Source organism: Chlorocebus sabaeus, chromosome 21 (assembly GCF_047675955.1).
Source record: "Chlorocebus sabaeus isolate Y175 chromosome 21, mChlSab1.0.hap1, whole genome shotgun sequence".
Lineage (NCBI taxonomy): Eukaryota > Metazoa > Chordata > Mammalia > Primates > Cercopithecidae > Chlorocebus > Chlorocebus sabaeus.
Genome location: NC_132924.1, coordinates 124,774,887 through 124,798,178, shown reverse-complemented (window position 1 = coordinate 124,798,178; position 23,292 = coordinate 124,774,887). Strand labels below are relative to the sequence as shown.

General features: G+C 42.0%; 1 protein-coding gene across 12 annotated transcripts in view; it reads left to right on the top strand.

Moving 5' to 3' along the window:
- Nucleotides 1-23,059, top strand: part of KMT2C (lysine methyltransferase 2C) — a 290,786-nt gene extending 267,727 nt beyond the window's left edge. For 7 of the 12 annotated variants that reach the window (XM_073009508.1, XM_073009512.1, XM_073009515.1 and 4 more), the window contains 15 exons: nucleotides 1,417-1,558; nucleotides 1,706-1,853; nucleotides 3,959-4,137; nucleotides 4,259-4,395; nucleotides 5,448-5,697; nucleotides 6,820-6,959; nucleotides 7,392-7,499; nucleotides 9,240-10,359; nucleotides 11,638-11,774; nucleotides 13,054-13,196; nucleotides 13,468-13,636; nucleotides 18,763-18,879; nucleotides 19,291-19,364; nucleotides 19,648-19,756; nucleotides 21,620-23,059. In XM_073009508.1, coding sequence (XP_072865609.1) covers nucleotides 1,417-1,558; nucleotides 1,706-1,853; nucleotides 3,959-4,137; nucleotides 4,259-4,395; nucleotides 5,448-5,697; nucleotides 6,820-6,959; nucleotides 7,392-7,499; nucleotides 9,240-10,359; nucleotides 11,638-11,774; nucleotides 13,054-13,196; nucleotides 13,468-13,636; nucleotides 18,763-18,879; nucleotides 19,291-19,364; nucleotides 19,648-19,756; nucleotides 21,620-21,712 — 3,066 coding nt within the window. In that variant the 3' untranslated portion in view covers nucleotides 21,713-23,059. The remainder of the gene's footprint in view (nucleotides 1-1,416; nucleotides 1,559-1,705; nucleotides 1,854-3,958; nucleotides 4,138-4,258; nucleotides 4,396-5,447; nucleotides 5,698-6,819; nucleotides 6,960-7,391; nucleotides 7,500-9,239; nucleotides 10,360-11,637; nucleotides 11,775-13,053; nucleotides 13,197-13,467; nucleotides 13,637-18,762; nucleotides 18,880-19,290; nucleotides 19,365-19,647; nucleotides 19,757-21,619) is intronic. The other 5 variants (XM_073009519.1, XM_073009511.1, XM_073009517.1 and 2 more) reach the window with 3 other exon arrangements.
- The last annotated feature ends 233 nt before the right edge of the window (nucleotides 23,060-23,292 follow it).

Here is a 23,292-nt window from a genome sequence, read left to right as displayed (position 1 = left end):
GTTGTCTTGTTTCATCTTTGGGTAACATGTCAGAATTGATAGGCTTGTCTTGTTTTTGTATCTAGTTTACATCTACTCTTCCAAGTTTTATTAAAACCAGTTCAGCTACAGGGTTACAGTTTTACCTGAAGTATTTCTAGCATAAACATTTGAAGTTTTTTTATAGGTAAGAATACAAATTGCAAGAAATATCTATTATGTACTTCCATGGTAATGGAAATCCTTATTTCCTTATAACCTTTATTAACTCCTAAAATGAATTCAAAATCATTATAAATGGTGGGGATTTTTAAAAAGCAGTTAGTATTTTACCTTGAAAAATGAAATTAAACAATTTTAAATGTATCTCATCTAATAATTTAGGTATTACAACTAATTCCTAGACTATTGTAGGTTTATTTTATTTTATTTTTTATTTTTGAGGCAGGGTCTCGCTCTGTCACTCAGGCCAGATTGCAGTGGTGCAATCTCAGCTCGCTGCAATCTCTGCCTCCCAAATTCAACCAATTCTAGTGCCTCAACCTACCAAGTAGCTGGGAATACAGGCATGCACCACCACGCCCTGAGGTCAAGGCTGCAGTGAGCATGATTGCACCATTGCCCTCCAGCTTGGGTGACAGAGCAAGTCTCTGTCTCCAAAAAAAAAAAACAAAAAAAAAAAAACCTATCTTAACTCTTACAAGTATCTTTTCTTCTGGTATAAGCTGTTCTCCAACCTTACTTTATCATCCTCATGAAATCTTTATCTTTACAAAATTTGTAATTTCACCTTGCACTTGATTGACATGGTGTTATTGGTAGATTCCAACTCTCTCCTTGAGAAACCAATCAATCAGTAAATGACAACTTGGTGGTAACTGTGAAGCTGGGAGAGGTGTCTGAAGAGGAACTACATTAATGATTTTGTTACTTTAGTATTACTACTGTTGCTTCTTTTAAAGGTCTTAGTCAATCCAGATTCTCATATCTCGGATGTGAGTTGTATTACAAGTTTAAGACCAGAAATTCTTAAGTTTTTCGTAGAACTGGGACGTATCTTAATGATAAAGGAAATTTTGATAATTTTTTGCAACTTATTGATTGCATTTTAAAGTTATCCTTCACTAGCTATGACCATGAAACTTGAAGAATTGCATAAATAAAGTCAGGTATAAAGAAAATTAGCTTCTTAATTTCAGAGCTTAAGTAGTCAAGTTGGATAAAGTAAGCAAGTTGATATGTCCATAAAATCACGAGAATCTGTTCCACTAAGAAGCCTCCTGGCCTTGTATTATTTTTCTTAGTGTGCAAGGTACCTCTTGATTACATTTCTGTAGCCTTGCTTCTATGTGCATAAAATTCACAGAACTAAGTTTTAGCAAGGTCATTGCATATTTGCTCAGTAGCATATAATTTAAATTTTTTGGTCTCCTGCAGCAGAATAATTTAAGTAATCCTCCAACACCCCCTGCCTCTCTTCCTCCTACACCACCTCCTATGGCTTGTCAGAAGATGGCCAATGGTTTTGCAACAACTGAAGAACTTGCTGGAAAAGCCGGAGTGTTAGTGAGCCACGAAGGTATGATTATAGCCTCCAAATTTCACACCTCGGAGAAATGTACCTCTGCCAGTTGTGTATTGTGAAATGGCAATATAATTGTAAAGTTCTACCTATTCATCAGTGTTGACTAAATGTATTTATGGTTTTGTGTTTTTGCTTTTCCAGTTACCAAAACTCTAGGACCTAAACCATTTCAGCTGCCCTTCAGACCCCAGGATGACTTGCTGGCCCGAGCGCTTGCTCAGGGCCCCAAGACAGTTGATGTGCCAGCCTCCCTCCCAACACCACCTCACAACAATCAGGAAGAATTAAGGTACAGGTTATTTTTTTCTCAAATAATTCTTAATTATTACTTTTTTAAAAAAAAAAATATGTATGTGGCATAATGTCTTTAGGAATAGCATGTAAAAACATTTGAGGAGTAAAATTTGGTGACTCTTCAGGATTTAAAGTTTTTAAGACATTGTTACCATTAAACATAATTAGTTTGCATTTTTTTAAGCTTACATCCTATAGAGAGTTACATGACAATAATCTAATAGACATTAAGGCAATGGAAAATCTCCATGCAACGTATTTCAGAGATCATTGTCCTTTAAAGGCTATTAATGCAATTTAGTGTTGTTTGTAGGTGTCTAAAATGAAAGAGCAGAAGTTGCTGATATCAGAGAATGCTTTTGTGGAAGAGAGTTTAAGAACTGTCTGGGGTTTAACCTCTTTCTGTCAGTTCTTTAACTGTAAGATTCTCATTGGGGAGAATCAAGTTCCCTTAGTAGATAATTGCTGCCCAACTCTTTAGATCCAGAGGGTTCTTACAGCATCATCAAATAATTCTCTCTTCCTTGGAAAATCTGCCCACTACCCTCTCTTTGATCAGACATTTATTTAACCTAAGTCCCTTACTTTATTAATGGGGAAACTATGGACCAAAGTGGAGAATAATCTGTCCAGATTGAGGATCCAGGTCCCCTTTCTACTGTACCTCAGCAGGTCAGCCTTTCTTGGGTCTCCTGCATGACAGCAACTTCTCTGCATGAGGAGTGGGAGACAGCAGCTCCATAGGGTTGTTCTGTGACTCTTAGTCTGAGACCTCACAATTGCCCTGGTAGACTCGAACTTGAACTCAATAGGAGGGACCAGTCTTTTGTTTTTCTCACCTCACTTAAATCAGTTAAGAAAAATAAGGGCCGATGAAGTCAATGGCCAAGCTTTCTCCCATCTTGCCGGTGTAAAGAGCAGCAGTAGGACGGCTGTTTCCCCAGTCAGGTGTGTGCAGGTAGGACGGCTGTTTTCCCGGTCAGCTGTGTGAAGTAGGACGGCTGTTTTCCCAGTCAGGTGTGTGAAATAGGGTGACTGTTTTCCCAGTCAGGTGTGTACAGGTAGGACGGCTGTTTTCCCGGTCAGCTGTGTGAAGTAGGACGGCTGTTTTCCCAGTCAGGTGTGTGAAATAGGGTGACTGTTTTCCCAGTCAGGTGTGTACAGGTAGGACGGCTGTTTTCCCAGTCAGGTGTGTGCAGGTAGGACGGCTGTTTTCCCAGTCAGGTGTGTACAGGTAGGACGGCTGTTTTCCCAGTCAGGTGTGTACAGGTAGGACGGCTGTTTTCCCAGTCAGGTGTGTACAGGTAGGACGGCTGTTTTCCCGGTCAGGTGTGTACAGTAGGACGGCTGTTTTCCCAGTCAGGTGTGTACAGGTAGGACGGCTGTTTTCCCGGTCAGGCGTGTGCAGTAGGACGGCTGTTTTCCCAGTCAGGTGTGTGCAGGTAGAACGGCTGTTTTCCCAGTCAGGTGTGTGCAGGTAGAACGGCTGTTTTCCCAGTCAGGTGTGTGCAGGTAGGAGGGCTGTTTTACCAGTCAGGTGTGTGCAGGTAGGACGGCTGTTTTACCAGTCAGGTGTGTGCAGGTAGGACGGCTGTTTTCCTGGTCAGGCATGTGCAGTAGGATGACTGTTTTCCCGGTCTGGTGTGTGCAGGTGTGACCATTGCATATGTGCTTGGACTGCTGTTTCCTTTTTAAAATCTTTTTAAAGTCTTCCTTTTTAGTTAAATCCAACCAGCAGCTCTTTCCTTTTCAAGCTACAGGAGTGCTGCCCTAGGCTCAAAGATCTGGGATTTTGAAAAGGTGCTTTGATGCTTTCTATGTTATGTGCTAATCAGAACATCTTCCTCTTTGGCAGGTCTTCAAACTTTGGTGCTGAAGCTTTGTTTAAAAGGAAGCATACCATTTAGATTATTTTGTAGCTAAATATTGTTCTTGTATTTTCTTCCCAGTGTGGCTCTGAGCTGATTCATTTGCTGTGCATCGTAAAGGTGCTGCTGCCAGAGTGTCCTTACAGCTGTACTCATAGATGTCAGCAGGGTTGGCACAGGAAGCCCCCACGGGTGGATTTGCACACTTTGATGGTGTGTTTATTTTTTTCAGGATACAGGATCACTGTGGTGATCGAGATACTCCTGACAGTTTTGTTCCCTCGTCCTCTCCTGAGAGTGTGGTTGGGGTAGAAGTGAGCAGGTACCCAGATCTGTCATTGGTCAAGGAGGAGCCTCCAGAACCGGTGCCATCCCCCATCATTCCAATTCTTCCTAGCACTGCTGGGAAAAGTAAGAAAAACACTTAACCTTATTATTTCCCTTTACACTATGCCAATTTACCAATGTAAATATTTTGATTTTGAAAATCCATTATTAACACTTTTTTCCTCTTTTTTTTTCTTTTTTTAAGGTTCCGAATCAAGAAGGAATGACATCAAAACTGAGCCAGGCACTTTATATTTTGCATCACCTTTTGGTTCTTCCCCAAATGGTCCCAGATCGGGTCTTATATCTGTAGCAATTACTCTGCATCCTACAGCTGCTGAGGTAAAAGATTAAATGACTTCTTAAACAGTATGTCCCCAATTTTAAAAGATGGGTCAGGTGTCTACCATGAAACACACACAACAGGATCACTGAGGATGAAGGGTCAGAGAGTAGGGCTGATGCTCACTGCAGACCTCCCACCTGCCTTTGAGTGCCATCCTTTGTCACTGAATTGGTCTCAGCCTACGTCAAGTAAAAAGGGAAATTAGAGCTCACATTTTCTTATTAAAGGACGTATACTTCAGAGAACTCTTTTTTTTTTTTTTAAATAGAAACACGGTCTCCCTCTGTTACCCAGGCTGGAGTGCAGTGGCACAGTCATAGATCACTGCAGCCTCAAACTTCCTGGGCTGAAGTCATCCTTCTGCTTTAGCCTCTTCAGTAGCTAGGACTACAGGTGTGAGCCGTCATGTCCAGCTCAGAGAAAAACTTCTTTATAACCGTTAACAGAGAAGAAAATTAATGAAAAAGAACGTTATCAACAATAACAGTTTTGCAGAAGCAATAGAAATGTTCTTAAAGTAGCATCTGCTTGTATCAGACACTAGTGATTTGCTGAGGATTTTTTATTTTTTTAACTCTGAATTCTGTGAAGACATTTCAGTAGAGACCAAACTAAAGTCCAATGATGTGATATTTTGGTTATCAACAAAATACAGCAATAGCAAGACCTTTGTCTGTTCTTATGGGTTGTGTCACATTTGGCCAGAGCTGGAGGGAAGCCCCTGGAAGGAAGCTTTCTGACCACCTGTGGGAACTGACGGGCCTGTCCGATGTTACAATACCTAAAATAGTTTAATGTGTTCCTAGATATTTAATGTTAATTGAAATCCCTTTAAGAGGATTTCTGTTCATAAATTTTGTTTTTTTTTGGATATTGGTTCGTTAGAGCCAATTTTTTTCCTGAGACTCTTTGAGTCTCAATAAAATTTGTTGGATTTTCTTAGAATCTATGTATCATGCAAAGAGGATTTATCCTAAGTGTGTATTTTTCTTCAGTGGTTCACTGTTGCCTTCTGGGTGAATAACACAGCATTTGCATTTGGTTTTAGAACATTAGTAGTGTTGTGGCTGCGTTTTCCGACCTTCTTCACGTCCGAATCCCTAACAGCTATGAGGTTAGCAATGCTCCAGATGTCCCATCCATGGGTTTGGTCAGTAGCCACAGAATCAACCCGGGTTTGGAGTATCGACAGCATTTACTTCTCCGTGGGCCTCCGCCAGGATCTGCAAACCCTCCCAGATTAGTGAGCTCTTACCGGCTGAAGCAGCCTAATGTACCATTTCCTCCAACAAGCAATGGTGAGCTAATGAGCTTTTTGTTAACCCTATATCCATTCCTGATTCAAAAGTTAAGCTTACTCTTTGAGATACCGATTATCTTTTAACTATGGACAGGTAACATGCTGGTGTATAGTCCTTGGTGAACTCACCATGTGTGGGTGTTCTGTTTTCTGTGGTGTGATTTGACCTCTGGTGCTTTGGCCTGTGTATTCTGTCATGCTGTCACCATGTGGGTGCCAGCCATCTGCGCAGGCTGCCAGAAGAAGCCTGTGATGGGCTTGCCCTCGAGCAGCTTTTGTTCTTCCTGCCTCCCAACCCCTATCCCACTGCGTCTGGGCCACCTGGTACAGATGGAGCTGGCGACCTGACGTGGGTTCTGTTTCCCGTTCTCTGTTTTCCATCCTCACCTCCCTCTTGTTTTACCTCTGCACCAGCTCTACAGGGCCTTTCTCTTCCCACAGAGATGTTCATGCCTCCCATCTCTGAGAATGGAACAACTTCCTTAGACCAACCATGATGTTGCTTTCCTTCCTGCCTTGCTGGCAGTCTTACGAGCATGCTCAGTCCAGGCCCTGGCTTCCTCCTCTTGGCTTCTAGCTGTTTCTGTCACTTTTTCCCTGTTCTTTTTTGCCTTCACACTGCACCTGAATTATGCTTTCTAATTCCTGAGTCCTTATTTACCTTCTTATCGTTGGCCTTGGCTCTTTCCTCATTTCTGACTCTGTAAGTCACACTTACTTAAGACTCTTACACATTTATTATTGTATCTTTCATAAAATGTTTTTTTACCATCTTAACCTGCAAGCAAAAGTAATATCTGTTTCCCTCTCTGTCTTACTTTGCACTTAGACTGAATAGTAATCTCTCTTGGCGACTTAGTTTAATTAGATTCTTCTTTTATACTGCCATTGTTTTCCCGGCTATTTGAGAATAGGAATGTTTCTTTATTTCGGCCCTAGTGTCAGATAATTATCTGACTCTGTAACCATTGCTTAAAAAAGAAGTTTTTTTAATTAATTAAAGAATAATGTAAAGTTAATTAACCATGTTGTAATGAGTTGATGTTACATAATTTTTCATCATGTGCCACCTTGTGTCATCAGTCAGTTTTAATTACTAACAAAAGTTGATTGCCTTTAGGTCTTTCTGGATATAAGGATTCTAGTCATGGTATTGCAGAAAGCACAGCACTCAGACCACAGTGGTGCTGTCATTGTAAAGTGGTTATTCTTGGAAGTGGTGTGCGGAAATCTTTCAAAGATCTGACCCTTTTGAACAAGGTACTTTGCTATTCCTTTTATGACCCACCTCCTACCTCCAGCGAAATTGTCCTTGGCAGTGTCTCTTCCAACATCAGAGAGAGACACCACTTATGGTGGTGTGATGGACACATGTTCCTAGGGGTGGCATCAGCATATGTTAGACGTGCTTGAGCTGAACACCAAAGACCTACAACAGGCTGTTAAATGGAATATTATGAGGACTACATATTTTAAATAGAGTGAACTGTGGACCACATAGTTTGGTTCTGTACGTTTATTTTCTCCCTAGCTAAATTATCACATGCTAAATATTGGGACATAGTTTTCTTTCTGCTATTAAGATAAAGAATCACTGTTGCTTTTGAATATAACGTAAAAACAATGTATAGATCCTGTTTTTATTAAATTTTGACTTGCTGAGATTCCCACACATTTCTCTTTGCTTTTCAGGATTCCCGAGAAAGCACCAAGAGGGTAGAGAAGGATATTGTCTTTTGTAGTAATAACTGCTTTATTCTTTATTCATCAACTGCACAAGCAAAAAACTCAGAAAACAAGGTGAGATGAGGATAATCTCAGCTGATAACAATGTATAACAAGTGATTTCTGTTCTGGGCATGTGGGAGTGAATAAACAGATGTGTCCCTGCCTTCATGGAGCTCTGTGTGGGAAATCCAAGGCAGATGCTGTCGCGGCAGAGGAGAAGGTGTGGAGAGCCTTGAGTTGTGCTGCCCTTTCAACTTAGTTATTTGACAAAAGTGGGCAGAGTTACTTTTTTAAAGTTAAGTAAATAGAACACTAATACTAAAATCTTTAATTTTACCAGTTTAATATTTTTTTTGAGACAGTCTCGTTCTGTCCCACAGGCTGGAGGGCAATGGCACATCTCGGCTCACTGCAGCCTCCGCCTCCCGATTCAAGCGATTCTCCTGCCTCAGCCTCCCGAGTAGCTGGGATTACAGGTGCGCGCCACCATGCCCAGCTAATTTTTGTATTTTTAGTAGAGATGGGGTTTCACCATGTTGGCCAGGCTGGTCTGAACTCCTGACCTTGTGATCCACCCACCTCGGCTTCCCAAAGTGCTGGGATTACAGGTGTGAGCCACCACACCTAGCTGTAAATATCTTAATCAGTATTTTAAAATTACTTCTATTGATGTTACCCCGATAGGAAAACCTGTTTAAAGATAAAATTTAAGACTATTTGTGTGCATTTTAAGAGAAAACATTTTGCTCACAGTATGGTGAAAGAGGTCTGCTTTTTTTAATTTTGTGTAATTTGAGTGTGTCCAACTGAACATTTGACACAAATGATATGTTCGTAATCATGTTTTGAAGGAAGCTTTTCCTTCACATTATTACTGCCAGTCAGTCCTCCATCCAGGTTATTGCTCTAGTATGTCTTTCACAGAAGAACATTCTGAAGACTTCCTTCTAACAGGTAGTTGTGTGTAGTATGCCTGTAATAAAATCCAAGCTATATGACAGATACATTTAGACCTTAAAATGTATCAGCTTAAATGCAAGGAGTTTTTTTTCACCATATAGTTTAAGTTGATTGCAGTCCCTGCCTGATTTGGTATGAGGCATGTCTTTTTTCAGGTACCTTGTCAGGATTGGGGCATGTGAAAAGAGGGCAGCCCCCATGGGTTGGTTTTTATTAGTTTATGATACTCTGTACCATAAAGTAAATAAGCTATTGGAGATTTCCTCTCAGCTCAACTCTTTCAGCAGCCAGATCAGAGCTGAGAAGCCTCAGAGAAAAGTTAATATGATTCATTTGTTGACAGGGGCTCCTTCCCTTTCTCTGACATTTACACCAGTTGATTAAGCCTGAGATTAACAGATGTGAATTTTAGAGAGGAGATAAGCTCTCAAGACATGATGTTGCAGCATTCTTTTTTGGTTAAACAAAAAACACTGTTCTGTTGTACAAATTATATTAGTTCTTCTGAAAGCATTGTGGTTTTTTTTTCTTTCTTTCTTTTTCTGGTTTTAATATAGTTAGAAAGGGGATTGTCCCAGAAAGTATAAGAACAGAATATTCTCCAGAATTATGGCTTTGTGGAAAAGGCCTGGAAAGGATGCGGCACAGCTGCCGTCACCCGCTCTCTATCCCTGTGCACCTTAGAGCATGGTCAGTTTCTGCGACGCGTGAGCCCCAGCACTTACTGCTGACTCTCCCTCTGCCCCTCAGGTCACACATCCTCTTCAGTCATACTGCTCAGTTTCTTAACAAGAATTGCTTTTCGGGCTTGTGAATTATTTTTCTTTGTCATGGTTTCTTTCTGTTGCCCAGGAATCCATTCCTTCATTGCCACAATCACCTATGAGAGAAACGCCTTCCAAAGCATTTCATCAGTACAGCAACAACATCTCCACTTTGGATGTGCACTGTCTCCCCCAGCTCCAGGAGAAAGCTTCTCCCCCTGCCTCACCGCCTATCGCCTTCCCTCCTGCTTTTGAAGCAGCCAAAGTAGAGGCCAAGCCAGATGAGCTGAAGGTAACAGTCAAGCTGAAGCCTCGGCTAAGAACTGTCCATGGTGCGTTCGAAGACTGTAGGCCGCTGAATAAAAAATGGAGAGGAATGAAATGGAAGAAGTGGAGCATTCATATTGTAATCCCTAAGGGGACATTTAAACCACCTTGTGAGGATGAAATAGATGAATTTCTAAAGAAATTGGGCACTTCCCTTAAACCTGATCCTGTGCCCAAAGACTATCGGAAATGTTGCTTTTGTCATGAAGAAGGTGATGGATTGACAGATGGACCAGCAAGGCTACTCAACCTTGACTTGGATCTGTGGGTCCACTTGAACTGCGCTCTGTGGTCCACGGAGGTCTATGAGACTCAGGCTGGTGCCTTAATAAATGTGGAGCTAGCTCTGAGGAGAGGCCTACAAATGAAATGCGTCTTCTGTCACAAGACAGGTGCCACTAGTGGATGTCACAGATTTCGATGCACCAACATTTATCACTTTACTTGCGCCATTAAAGCACAATGCATGTTTTTTAAGGACAAAACTATGCTTTGCCCCATGCACAAACCAAAGGGAATTCATGAGCAAGAATTAAGTTACTTTGCAGTCTTCAGGAGGGTCTATGTTCAGCGTGACGAGGTGCGACAGATTGCTAGCATCGTGCAACGAGGAGAACGGGACCATACCTTTCGCGTGGGTAGCCTCATCTTCCACACAATCGGTCAGCTGCTTCCACAGCAGATGCAAGCATTCCATTCTCCTAAAGCACTCTTCCCTGTGGGCTATGAAGCCAGCCGGCTGTACTGGAGCACGCGTTATGCCAACAGGCGCTGCCGCTACCTGTGCTCCATTGAGGAAAAGGACGGGCGCCCGGTGTTTGTCATCAGGATTGTGGAACAAGGCCATGAAGACCTGGTTCTAAGTGACATCTCACCTAAAGGTAACGTCTGCCATTCACATGCTGTGCAGACTACTTACTCTGATGTCAGGCTAAAGAATGCATTTTGTCAGTTTTCCATGTTTGTCTCGTGTTCATTTTATATTTTATAATGTGTATTTTTCATTTACAAATGCCAGTCTTCTTCGTGTTCTTACACCTTGCTCTCTTTGCTATACAGTTGTCTAAAGACTTTCATTGTCAATATATCTTTGAACATAAGAGTTGGTGAAGTAAATCTGAGAATGATTTGTAGATAAAGGTTGCCTGTCATTTGCATTGGGAACTTCCTTTTTCCTTTTTCCTTTTTTTTTTTTTTTTTGAGATGGAGTTTCTCTCTATTTGCGCAGGCTGGAGTGCAACGGTGCGATCTGAGCTCCCTACAGCCTCCACCTCCCGGGTTCAAGCAATTCTCCTGCCTCAGCCTCCCGAGTAGCTGGGATTACAGGCATGCATCACCATGCCCAGCTAATTTTTGTATTGTTAGTAGTTTTTAATTTTGTATTTTTAGTATTTTAGGGGTTTCACCATGTTGGCCAGGCTGGTCTCAAACTCTTGACCTCAGGTGATCCACCTGCCTCAGCCTCCCAAAGTGCTGGGATTACAGACGTGAGCCACTGCACCCCATGGGGACCCCCTTTTTCTTAAAGTCAGTTTCTAGAAGGCAGGAATGACATCTAAACCATACTGTATACATTGTCTTATCTTAGCATCAGATATTACTTCAGTTTAGAGATGGAAATTAAACACTTAGTCTGGACCTCCGTGGTTAAGTCTAGATTGCCACTTTTGCTTATGTAGAAAGTACACAAACAAAAGTATGTAGAGCTGCTTTCTTAAGTTTAGCACTTAAAAAAAAAAAGTCTGAAAATACTCTAAAGATAATTCCAAAGAAGATATCAATTTAACATTTTAAATCTGAGGGGAAAGGAACATACCTATAGACATTACCAATTAGACACTAATCATTTTATAATCTGATATGTTATATGGCCAGTATGAAAGTAATGAACTGTTTGCATGAATTTCAGTTATATTAAATTTTTCCACTTTAATGCCCTTAATCCATTATGTTCTCCAAAATTTAGGTCTTTAAAATAAATCGCTGCCATTTAATAAACAGATTCATTAGATTATTACCAAACAGACTTATTAGATTATTGCCCAACAGGATTTATTTGGAAATTAGTAAATCTTTGTGAGTGGTTATTCTTCATTTTGCTCTTGTTTTTTATACTGTATCCTATTTCCCATAAAAATTATGTTTTTGTCCCTATGTAGGTGTCTGGGATAAGATACTGGAGCCTGTGGCATGTGTGAGAAAAAAGTCTGAAATGCTCCAGCTTTTCCCAGCATATTTAAAAGGAGAGGATCTGTTTGGCCTGACGGTCTCTGCAGTGGCACGCATAGCGGAATCAGTGAGTGTCTTGGTCAGGCTTTGAGGTTGGAATTGCTTTCCTAATTCAGTGTGACCTCTTGAACACATGCTGTAACATTTGTGGCACTCTTCAGAAAGTGACTTAGCCTGTGGATTAACCCGTTTGTCTTAGAGGAAACAAGGCATTGGTGATTTATCGGGAGAACTCAGTACGTGGTATTCACCCAGTGAAGTAGTTAACAAACTTAAGGTTCTTTTCCAGGCTGGAGGCAAGCAGGGGTGAAGGACATCAGGCTTGTCACATCTTCTGGGTGTGCTGGATGGGTGAGGACACTCTCCTCTTCCCTTGCCTTTCTAAAGTTGCTCCCACCTCAGAATGTCAGTGTGCCCATTTCCTGACACTAGGTATTTACGGCCACTCTCCTGCCCTCTTCCTAGGGTGAAGTCACTAGAGGGCAGTAGATGGCAGCAGCACTGATTTATGTCCTCTGACATCTCTTTGCTTAAAAGATTACAAGCCTGTTTGGCAGTGAGTCTAACTGAACCATATCTACACAATAGTTTTAGAAAATTGTATGATTCTAAGGCGTTGTTTTCAAGAATAAAAATATCATTGGTGTGTTTTCTTTGGAGAAGCAGAGGAAACCCCAAAAGCCACTGAGTAATGTGCCTAATTGTTTTCTTTGGAATGGCCCTGCCTAAATGATGCTTATCTTTTATGACTGTAGAGAAATAAATTTCACAAGCAATGTCTTCCAGAAAAGACGTTTAACATGTAAATTACTTTGAGTAAACCTTGAGTTAACACCTGTGCTCTGTGTTCCCAGGACATGGAGAGTGACAACCTCATCATATCAGAGTCAAGTTGAAAGAAGTGAGAAATGATCAAGAAAGAAACCTTATACATGATTTTTAAGCTATTCTTAATTGTAAAATTCCAGACAGAGATAGAAAAGTTGGCATTAATCCAGGTGAAAGAACTAAATGCGAATCACAACATGCCCTGTGTTGTGGGTATTGAAATAGGCAGACCCTGAAATCACACAAGCGTGTACATTGGTCAGCCAGTGTTTGTTGCATGGGCTAATCTTTTTTTGGCAGGGTTTACCTAAGTGTGGCTTTGAAACTGAATTTGCTTACTCATATTTAAGTAGATCTACCTGCAGGCTGATAGTGTGAGCATAAGCTAGAAGACCATTTTAGTATCGAGGAAAATGTTGACAAGTTATTTCTGTCGTGGGCCATCCTTTGACCAGCTTGAGATTGTCTGTAGTCTCCATCAGATGGGTTGACTTTGTGTCTCCTTTGCTTCTTTTCAGCTACCTGGGGTTGAGGCATGTGAAAACTATACCTTCCGATACGGCCGAAATCCTCTCATGGAACTTCCTCTTGCCGTTAACCCCACAGGTTGTGCCCGTTCTGAACCTAAAATGAGTGCCCATGTCAAGAGGTTTGTGTTAAGGTATTTTGTTTTAACTTCACATAGTACAGCCCAGGGTTTCTAGGCGTATTAGTGGTTTCTTGTGCTTGATTTGTCTGCTGCTTACAAACCCTGCTGTCTGGCTGTGTATGTGCCCAGTTACATAAGAGAACTCGCCGTGTGTCTCTGCTAGGCAGCTTTCCATGTATGTTTCTGTCAGTAAGAATTTGAATTAACCTGGTTTTGGGCATTACTCAGAGGTATCTTCAGTTTTCCTTTTATTTTTTTCCTGTTGATATGCCATTGTCTGCAGGCCTCACACCTTAAACAGCACCAGCACCTCAAAGTCATTTCAGAGCACAGTCACTGGAGAACTGAATGCACCTTATAGTAAACAGTTTGTTCACTCCAAGTCCTCGCAGTACCGGAAGATGAAGACTGAATGGAAATCCAACGTGTATCTGGCACGGTCTCGGATTCAGGTGAAGAAATACTTTGTGTACAGGAAGTGGAGAGACAGGGTAGAGTCTAGCAGTCTGAAGCTGTTGACGTCCAGTATGTGACAATGATTTCACATAGCTGCGCGGACAGAAACCTGTTTTCAAAATCACTTCAAATCCTGTCCCTTCATAACATGAGGGATTTAATCTGTAGTCTTGGAACTTAGTGATTGGCTTCCCCAAATGGAAAGCAGACCAGTGGAATCCACATCTTTGCATCTTGTTGAGAGCTCCTGGGAGGCAGGTAGCATTGTAATTTGCACACTCTGGATTTGTGGAGTGCTCAGAGCTGTTTCAAGCACTTCAGAGAAATACAAATGAAGATATTTTCAAAAGGTACACCCATTTTGGAAGTTACCTTATCTTTTTTTTTTTTTTGAGGCGGAGTCTCGCTCTGTCGCCCAGGCTGGAGTGCAGTGGCCGGATCTCAGCTCACTGCAAGCCCCGCCTCCCAGGTTCCTGCCATTCTCCTGCCTCAGCCTCCCGAGCAGCTGGGACTACAGGCGCACGCCACCACGCCCGGCTAATTTTTTTTTGTATTTTTAGTAGAGATGGGGTACCTTATCTTTTGGAAGCTACTGTTTCATGAAATCATTGCACATTTTTTGGTAGACTGTGGACTGTCTTACAAGTAAGGCCATGTATAGGCTGAGCATTTGAGTTTACACCTATAGTCCATACTTTCTGAGTTGCAGACCCAAATATCCAAATGCCTGTTCAGCATTTTTCTCCTTGGATGTCTCAGAATGGAATTACAAAGCTCTTACTTTGTCAAACTTGTCCAGCTCCTAAACCCTGCCATCCTACAGGCTCCTTGGATTACTCAGTGATGTCACCGTTTGTGTACGTTGGCCTCAGTACCCCCAGATTAAACCTAAAGCATCATCAAGTTCTGTTTTCTCCTAAAAATTCTCTCAGATCCACTGTTAGGTTCCCAGCCCTATCTTGATCCACATCTCACTTACCTGTACCACTGCAGGCCTGGCTGTCTCCTCCCATCCAGTTCCTTCTCAGCAGCCAGGGAAATACCTTTACCATATAAATTGGATCAGCATTCCTTTGTCTATATTCATTCAGATTCTTGTTCCTTTGTCGGAACCCTTTTACTCCTCACTAGATGTTTGTAGGATCTTCTCTTTATTGATATTTGGACATTTCACAGAACTACGCCTCAGTGAAGGTCTTTTTATTGATTGCTTTCCTCCCTTGATGAGCCCTTTCAACCTGGAGCATCGTGACCTTCCGTCTGAGAAATGTGTTTTGTATTCATTCTTTTGCAAGTTCTGCCCCTTTGTTCCCTCTGTGTTTGCATGAAGACCCCTGAGATTCAGGATCTCGAAGTGTGGACCTGAGACTAGAAGCAGCAGCATCACCCAGGGAGCTTGTTAGGACGTACAGGTTTGGGGGCCTAGCCCAGCCTTACTGAATCCAGCTCTGGAGGTGGGGCCCCCTGGATGCCAGAGAATAATGTGTCTTATATCCTTTCTCCCCTTCTGTTTTTGGTTTCCTCGTCTCTCTGTTCTTTCTGAGACTTCCTCTACTTTATCTGCTAATCTTTCTTGTCCATTTTTAAAGATTAGCTACGAGCCCTTTCTGCTCTTGATCTTTATGTTTGACATTCTGTTTTTACGTGATGAGTGGAGTATCTTTGTTTCTTCTCTGCTGTTGCCCCTTTCTGTTGAGCCTCTCTCGGATTCTGTAGGTGAATTAGTGCTTTGCCTCTCCTCCTTCCAGTTGTAGCTTTCTCCTGCTAAGTCAATTACTTTTCATTTTAAATAGTCCATTCACTCTTATACCCATTCGTGTTCTTGAGGAATGTGCTTTTACTGTAATTTTAGTGGATATCTTAACTGTGTTCAACCTGTCATCTTGAACCTGAAGCATTTTTGAGAGCTCTGGTTTCTGTTTACTCACTTCATCCTGCCAGCCTCCCATCTGCCCACCTCCCCGGGGGATCCCGTGGATGATCTAATACGTATCCTGCTTTTCTGTGCTAATATCTTAGAAATATATACACTTTTATGTACATATATAAAAAATGGAATCATGTTATATTTATTTTTCTCCATCTTCCTTTTCTCCGTAATACTCAGAGGTCCCTCTACATCAACTGAGGTAGCTTCATGTCATTCTCTTGAATGGCTATGTGATGTTCCATAGTGTTGATGAACTGCAGTTAAACCATTGCACTACTATGGTGTTTATAATTTTTCTCATAACAGACTGTTGCTATATCTTGTACAAATATCAAAATGAATTAATAGTTCACTCCTATGGGCTGTATTCCCAAAAGTAAGGTTTCTGTGTAAAAGTGTGTGAACTTTTCATTTAAATAGATATTGCCGCTTCTCTAACAAGGCCCTCATTGCACACCTCTTCCTGCAGCATGTGAGACTGTTTTCTTGTTTCCCATTTGTGGTTGGTGTTACTATTTTTTTGTTCAGTTGGCCTGATACATATAGATTGATGTTGTTACCTTAATTGAATAGGCAGCTTTTCATGTCGGCCATTTGGATTTGCTTTCCTAGGAATTGCATATTCATATCCTTTGTCCATTTTTCAATTTGTAGCAGTTTACACTGTTCAGAATTTTCCCCTACAAAATACCCTTTGCCTACCAGCAAGTGTGACATCTTTTTTCTTGTAAAAGTTAATGTTTATATAGACAAACATACATAATTTTCTATTGCATCTAGTCTTGGTCAAGACCCTAGATCATCGTATATGTGTTGTAGAGTTTTTCTTGCATAAAATTTTTTAAATATAATTTCATTTTCTTCCATTGGATAACCAATTGTTGAAGGGCCATTTAGAAGTAACCCACTCATAATTAACTGATTTATTTTCTTCTTTTTTGAGACAGGGTCTCACTCTGTCACCCAGGCTGGAGTGCAGTGGTGCAATCTCGGCTCACTGCAGCTTTGATCTCCCGGGCTCAAGCAATCCTCTTACCTCAGCCTCCTGAGAACCTAGGGCTACAGGCTGACACCACAATACTTGGCTAATTTTTAGAAAATATTTTTTTAGAGATGAGGTTTTGCTGTGTTGTCCAGGCTGGTCTTGAACTCCTGAACTCAAGCAATTCACCTGCGTTGGCCTCCCAAAGGGCTGGGATTACAGGCATGAGCTCCCATGGCTGGCCGAATTTTTTTTTTTTTTTTTTTTTTGAGTCTGAGTCTTGCTCTGTCACCCAGGCTGGAGTGTAGTGGCATGATCTCGGCTCACTGCAACCTCTGCCTCCCAGGTTCAAGCGATTCTTCTGCCTCAGCCTCCCAAGTAGCTGGGACTACAGGTGTGCACTACCATGCCCAGCTAATTTTTTTTTTTCTTCTCTTTTCTTTTAAAGTAGAGACAGGGTTTCACCATATTGGCCAGGCTGGTCCTCAAACTCTTGACCTTGTGACCCACCCACCTGAGCCTCCCAAAGTGCTGGTACTACAGGTGTGAGCCACCGCGCCCAGCCTTTTTCTCCTTTTAACTCCACAAAATCTAGACTATAAACTGAATGTTAATACCAGTTACTACTATATGTTAAATTTTCATATATGCAGGGATCTATTTCTCTTTTCTGAGATAGAGTCTTACTCTGTCACCCAGGCTGGAGTGCAGTGGTGCCATCTCAGCTCACTGCAGCCTCCGCCTCCCAGATTAAAGCAATTCTCATGCCTCAGCTTCTGGAGCCTCGCTCTGTCGCCCAGGCTGGAGTGCAGTGGCATGATCTCAGCTCACTGCAACCTCTGCCTCTGGGATTCAAGCAGTTCTCTTGCCTTAGCCTCCCTGGTAGCTAGGATTACAGGCACGCACCACCATGCCCAGGTAATTTTTGTATTTTTAGTAGAGACGGGGTTTCATCATGTTGGTCAGGCTGATCTTGAACTCCTGACCTCAAGGGATCCACCTGCCTTGGCTTCCCAAAGTGCCGGGATCATAGGTGTGAGCCACTGCGCCTGGCCTGTTTGGAATCTCTTCATTTCCACTGATCTTGTTTGTTCTGAAACCACACTATATTGATCTCCATACATACTAAGTGTGTTATCTGGTTCATTCACTTGTGAGTTGTATCTGGAGTAGAACAAATAACCAAAGATGATTGTTCAGAGGGTAAGTCAGTTCACATACTACAGTCAGTCACATGGCCCTTCCCACCGTGTGCTCCCGGATGTGCTTCATGAGGACGCAGCTGGGGCAGCACATGGTCCTAGGAATTCCGACTAGAATGCAGTTGATTGCTACATTCTAGAATTCAGTTCAGTTCTAGAATTGCATTCCAGTCTAGTACTTCTGATTCAGTTGCATCTAGTCTAGTACTTTTGCATTCAGTTGCCTTCTAGTCGGAATTAAGAGCAAAAACCCAAAATTGGGACAAGAAAATACAACTATGTGTGGGAAAGACCCATAGTTTTTTAGTATGTTTCTCTACAAGCAGTGCTACCAACCTAAAATAGTGCACCTAGCAGGCCACCAGCATGGGAGTACAAGCTGCGCAGTGAGAGCTGCTTCCATTTCAGCCATTTCAGACTTCTTTCCCAGCCTCAGAATTTTGTATTAGTGAAAAATCTGCCTTCCCCAAGAGCTTCATTTGTTTCCAGCGTTCCTGATATTTACAGCAGAGTGACGTTTCCTGTGTCTGCTCTTTGCCCTGGCTCCTGGGAAACTCAGATACTATTTACAGTATCAGTGATTGGTTATAGTTAGCCCGATTTTTGTGTTATTAAATTTATTATGTCTTTTTTGAAATAGTATTGGGGTAAAATAAACACCACAAGTCAATAAGCTTATTTAGTTGGTGGGAACTCAGCTGTCTAATCTGGAAGATTAGATAGTCTAATACGTAAGACAGCTAAGCCACAGTATTTGTACATAGACCCTAAGAATTTAGTGCTAAAAGACATAGGAAGAAGCTAGTGATGGCCTAGTTTTAAGTAGTAAAAATGTCCAGTTTTTTAAATTTCAGAAAATAGCATATTCAAAAATGATTTGAGTTCAAGTGAAACTTCAGTATGGCTTCTAATAAGACCCAAGGGTAAAACCTTTGTATGAGAAAGAGAAAATAGATTTGTTGTCAAATAAATTGGAAGTATATAAACACTTTGTTTTGTTTTTTTAAGGGGCTGGGCCTGTATGCTGCTAGAGACATTGAGAAGCACACCATGGTCATTGAGTATATCGGGACTATCATTCGAAATGAAGTAGCAAACAGAAAAGAGAAACTTTATGAGTCTCAGGTAGGTGTCTGGTCCCTGCGATTATATAAACAGCACCATCGCCCTCTCCCTTTCTTCACGCCAGCCAAACACCCTGAAAGGCAGAATGAAGCCTGTCGTGCTGCATCCAGCTTCAAACAAAAGCAGTATCTGTATATTATTGTGTTTTTATCAGTTTTATCTCTTTCAATTGGTGTTATGGTTTACTCTGATAGATAACTGTAAATTAATGATCCTGGCTTCACACACAACCTGCTGATTTCATGCTTTCCATTTGTGCCATGTAAATGTCATCTGTGCCTAATAGAATATCCACAGTAAGGGTGATCAGGGTGCCGTTCCGTTCAGTTTCGACTGAGTCCTCCTGGTGTGGATAGGAACACAGAGGGGAGTTTCAGATCGACATTGATGACTGCCTGACTTTTCCCTCAGAACCGTGGTGTGTACATGTTCCGCATGGATAACGACCACGTGATCGACGCGACGCTCACAGGAGGGCCTGCAAGGTGAGGCAGCGAGGAACCTGATGGGGAGTGCTTTTGCTCAGGGGGCCAGTGCTGGGGCAGTGAACACTGAAGCCAGGAGAAAGGCTCTCACTACAGCCTGGCAGCAATTAAAAATTCAGAGCAAATGAGTTTTGAGAATTTTTATTTAAATTTTATATTTGTACTTCCACTAATGGGCAAATAGAAATTTAATTAGCAAAAACTGCTTTCTCAATAAATGGAAAGTTTTAAAACCTGCTTCTAGCTGTTTTACAATATAGTTTTCTGACATGGTGGCTTGCAGGTATATCAACCATTCATGTGCACCTAATTGTGTGGCTGAAGTGGTGACTTTTGAGAGAGGACACAAAATTATCATCAGCTCCAATCGGAGAATCCAGAAAGGAGAAGAGGTAAGAGTCTGAGAGATTGTGTCTGCCATGTCGTTTAGATCCTGGGTGAATAGTTTCCTCCTCACACAGGTAACTTGCTCACTTGTTTCCTAATTCTTTGTTGTGATAAAAACTGTCTCTACAGTAGGCCAGATGTTCCCACCCTATAATATTTCACCCTTCAGGCATTCCAGTTCCACCTTCCTCCACATGGCAGCTCTGTAAGCATTTGCTGTCACCTCCCCCTTTCTGTGCCAAGGGTTCAGCATCTGCGTGGCACCCAGGTGGTACCATTTCTGTGTGCCATAGGATCCTTCTTTATCCCCTTAACCTGGACAGTTTGGCAGCGTCCCCTCTCTAAAGAGCATCCCCGTCCGTCTCCATGAGGGCCGTGGCTCCTGGGATGGCGGTGTTGGGCTATGGGCAGATGGCGCTGTTGGGCTACGGGCAGCAAATCTGGGCAGCTGTGCTGCTGAGAACGGTGTGCTCACGCTGACGATCAGTGTATGCTTAACCAAGTGCTCACATCCACACATTCTCCAGCAGTCTAGGTGTGTGTTGTCTTCAAAATGCCGAGTGCCACGCTTGCCATTTGTCTCTGCGCTCTCAGAGGAGACTCTGGTCCAGGATCTCACCCGTTGGGATTATTATTGGCCTTAATTGCTGCATTTGTTTCCCAACTTGGTCTTTCCCATCATGATTCAGGTATCTTGGTTCTGGAATTGCCTACTGAGCAGCAGGCTTGGCTTCTGTAGGGAACGTCCCACATTTGGGGAGTGACGCACCTGAATGACTTGACTTTGTTGGTGCTCCTATCCCTTCATGGGATTCTATCTGTATTTTGGGTCTTTGTGGAATCTCCTTTCTTAGTCAAGAATAAGGATCTGACTAGACCCAAGGCCCATTATACATCTCAAAGTAACGTGTAAACGAGACCGGGTGTGGGAGCCCTGGCATGGTGCCAGTAACCGATGGCTACTATGGTGGTCAGAAGAGACTCAGCTGAGCCCAGGGCCGCCTGCCCCCTTCCTACTTGAATATTCTTGAGTGAATAGTTTAATCTGAGCCCCTATTTTATCTTCTGCAAGACGGAGAAGATGATTTCCTTACCAGTCTCCTGTAAGGACTCAGCAGATACCTGAAAGCAAGCAGTGGAATCATTGCCAAGAACAGCTACTCAATAAACATGGTTTCTTTCCTTTCTGTGTAGAAGGTCTTTCCGGCAAGTGTTCTAGAATAATTTCAATCAGAAGAGACCTAGAAATTACTGGTCCTCCTCTTCATTTCGCAGCGCCGGGTCTCTCTGGGGTGGTGGGGGTTGCAGGGGCCACGCAGTGAGGCTTGTACCGTGGGACTCATGCAGACTCTCACCTACCTTGGTTGGTCTGAGATGTTCATTTGGTGACCTCGAAATAGAAAGACATCCTTTCAGTCTTGAGTGTGGGAAAATGAAAGAGGAAAAACAGTGTTAGCTGGCAAGGGCAGTTCCTCTCACCCAGACTTGCATGCCCCATTCAGCAAATGAGGGGAGGTGAAAGCCTCCTGGGTTTAGGGAGAGGGGTAGGAAAGCAGCTGCCCTTCCAGGCCCCTCCACCCACCTGCAGGGACAGCATTATGAGAAGTCACAGAAATGCAGCTTTCTCCGGTTAGGCTCCCCTTTCTCAGATCTGGCTGTTTGAAAATACTGCCTCCCTCATTTCCTCTCTGCACGCGCAGGGTGTCTTTTCAGGGTTCCCCCAGGGTCCCATGGAACCTCAACAAATCAGGTCTTCCTTAATTTACATCTGTTTTGTTTGCTGGTTTTAAAATGCAAGGGAGATGGAGGCAGAAACGCCATTTCCTTCCTTGCTGTCCTTTCTTACCCTGTGTCTTTGCCGTGGGCAGCTCTGCTATGACTATAAGTTTGACTTTGAAGATGACCAGCACAAGATTCCGTGTCACTGTGGAGCTGTTAACTGCCGGAAGTGGATGAACTGAAATGCATTCCTTGCTATCTCAGCGGGCGGCTTGTCCCTAGGAAGAGGCGATTCAACACACCATTGGAATTTTGCAGACAGAAAGATATTTTTGTTTTCTGTTTTATGACTTTTTGAAAAAGCTTCTGGGAGTTCTGATTTCCTCAGTCCTTTAGGTTAGAACAGCGCCAGGAGGAAGCTGACGGAGGCAGCGCTCCTGAAGTGGCCGAGGTGAAACAGAATTACAGAACGGTCCAGCACTTTGCTTTCTTTTCTTTTCCTTTTCTTTCTTTTTTTGTTTGTTTTTTTTCCCTTGTGGGTGGGTTTCGTAGTTTTGGTTTTTTAGTCTCACTAAGGAGAAACTTTTACTGGGGCAAAGAGCCGATGGCTGCCCTGCCCCGGGCGGGGGCCTTCCTATGAATGTAAGACTGAAATCACCAGCGAAGGGGACAGAGAGTGCTGGCCACGGCCTTATTAAAAAGGGGCAGGCCCTCTAACTTCAAAATGTTTTTAAATAAAGTAGACACCACTGAACAAGGAATGTACTGAAATGACTTCCTTAGGGATAGAGCTAAGGGATAATAACTTGCACTAAATACATTTAAATACTTGATTCCATGAGTCAGTTTATTGTAGTTTTTGATTTCTGTAAAATAAGAGAAACTTTTGTATTTATTATTGAATAAGTGAATGAAGCTATTTTTAAATAAAGTTAGAAGAAAGCCAAGCTGCTGCTGTTCCCTGCAGAACTAACAAACCTGTTACTTTGTACAGATATGTAAATATTTTGAGAAAAAATACAGTATAAAAATAGTTATTGACCAAATGCTACCAGGCTCTGCAGCAGCTCGGGTGCTTATAAAATGTTCATAGGGATGTTACAATATAATTTTGTGTTATAAAATATGCCATTATAATTATGTAATAACCAAAATTTCAACCTAGAGTGTTTGGGGTTTTTTGGAAACTGCAGTCTATTAGTACTTAATGGTTTTATACACCTTCCTTCTGACAGAGCGGGGCGTATGCTACAACTTTTATAGCTGTTTTGGTAATTTAAACTAATTTTTTCATATTATATTGTTGCATCCCTACTTCTTCAGTCAGGTTTTTTTGTGCTTACAATTTGTGATAACTGTGAATAACTGCTTAAAAATACACCCAAATGGAGGCTGAATTTTTTCTTCAGCAAAAGTAGTTTTGATTAGAACTTTGTTTCAGGCCATAGAGAATCATGTAAACATAATAGGATCATGTAGCAGAAACTTAAATCTAACCCTCTAGCCTTCTATTTAACACAAAAATTTAAAAAGTAAAAAAAAAAAGGAGATGTGACTATGCTTACAGCAGCTGCAGGATTCTGGCAATAGGGTTTTTGGAAGATGTAATTTTAAAATGTGTTTGTATGAACTGTTTGTTTACATTTCTTTAATAAAAAAAACACTGTTTTGTGTTTGCTTGTAGAAACTTAATCAGCATTTTGAACCAGGTTAGCTTTTTATTTTGTACTTAAAATTCTGGTACTGACACTTCACAGGCTAAGTATAAAATGAAGTTTTGTGTGCACAATTCAAGTGGGCTGTAAACTGTCGGTATATTCAG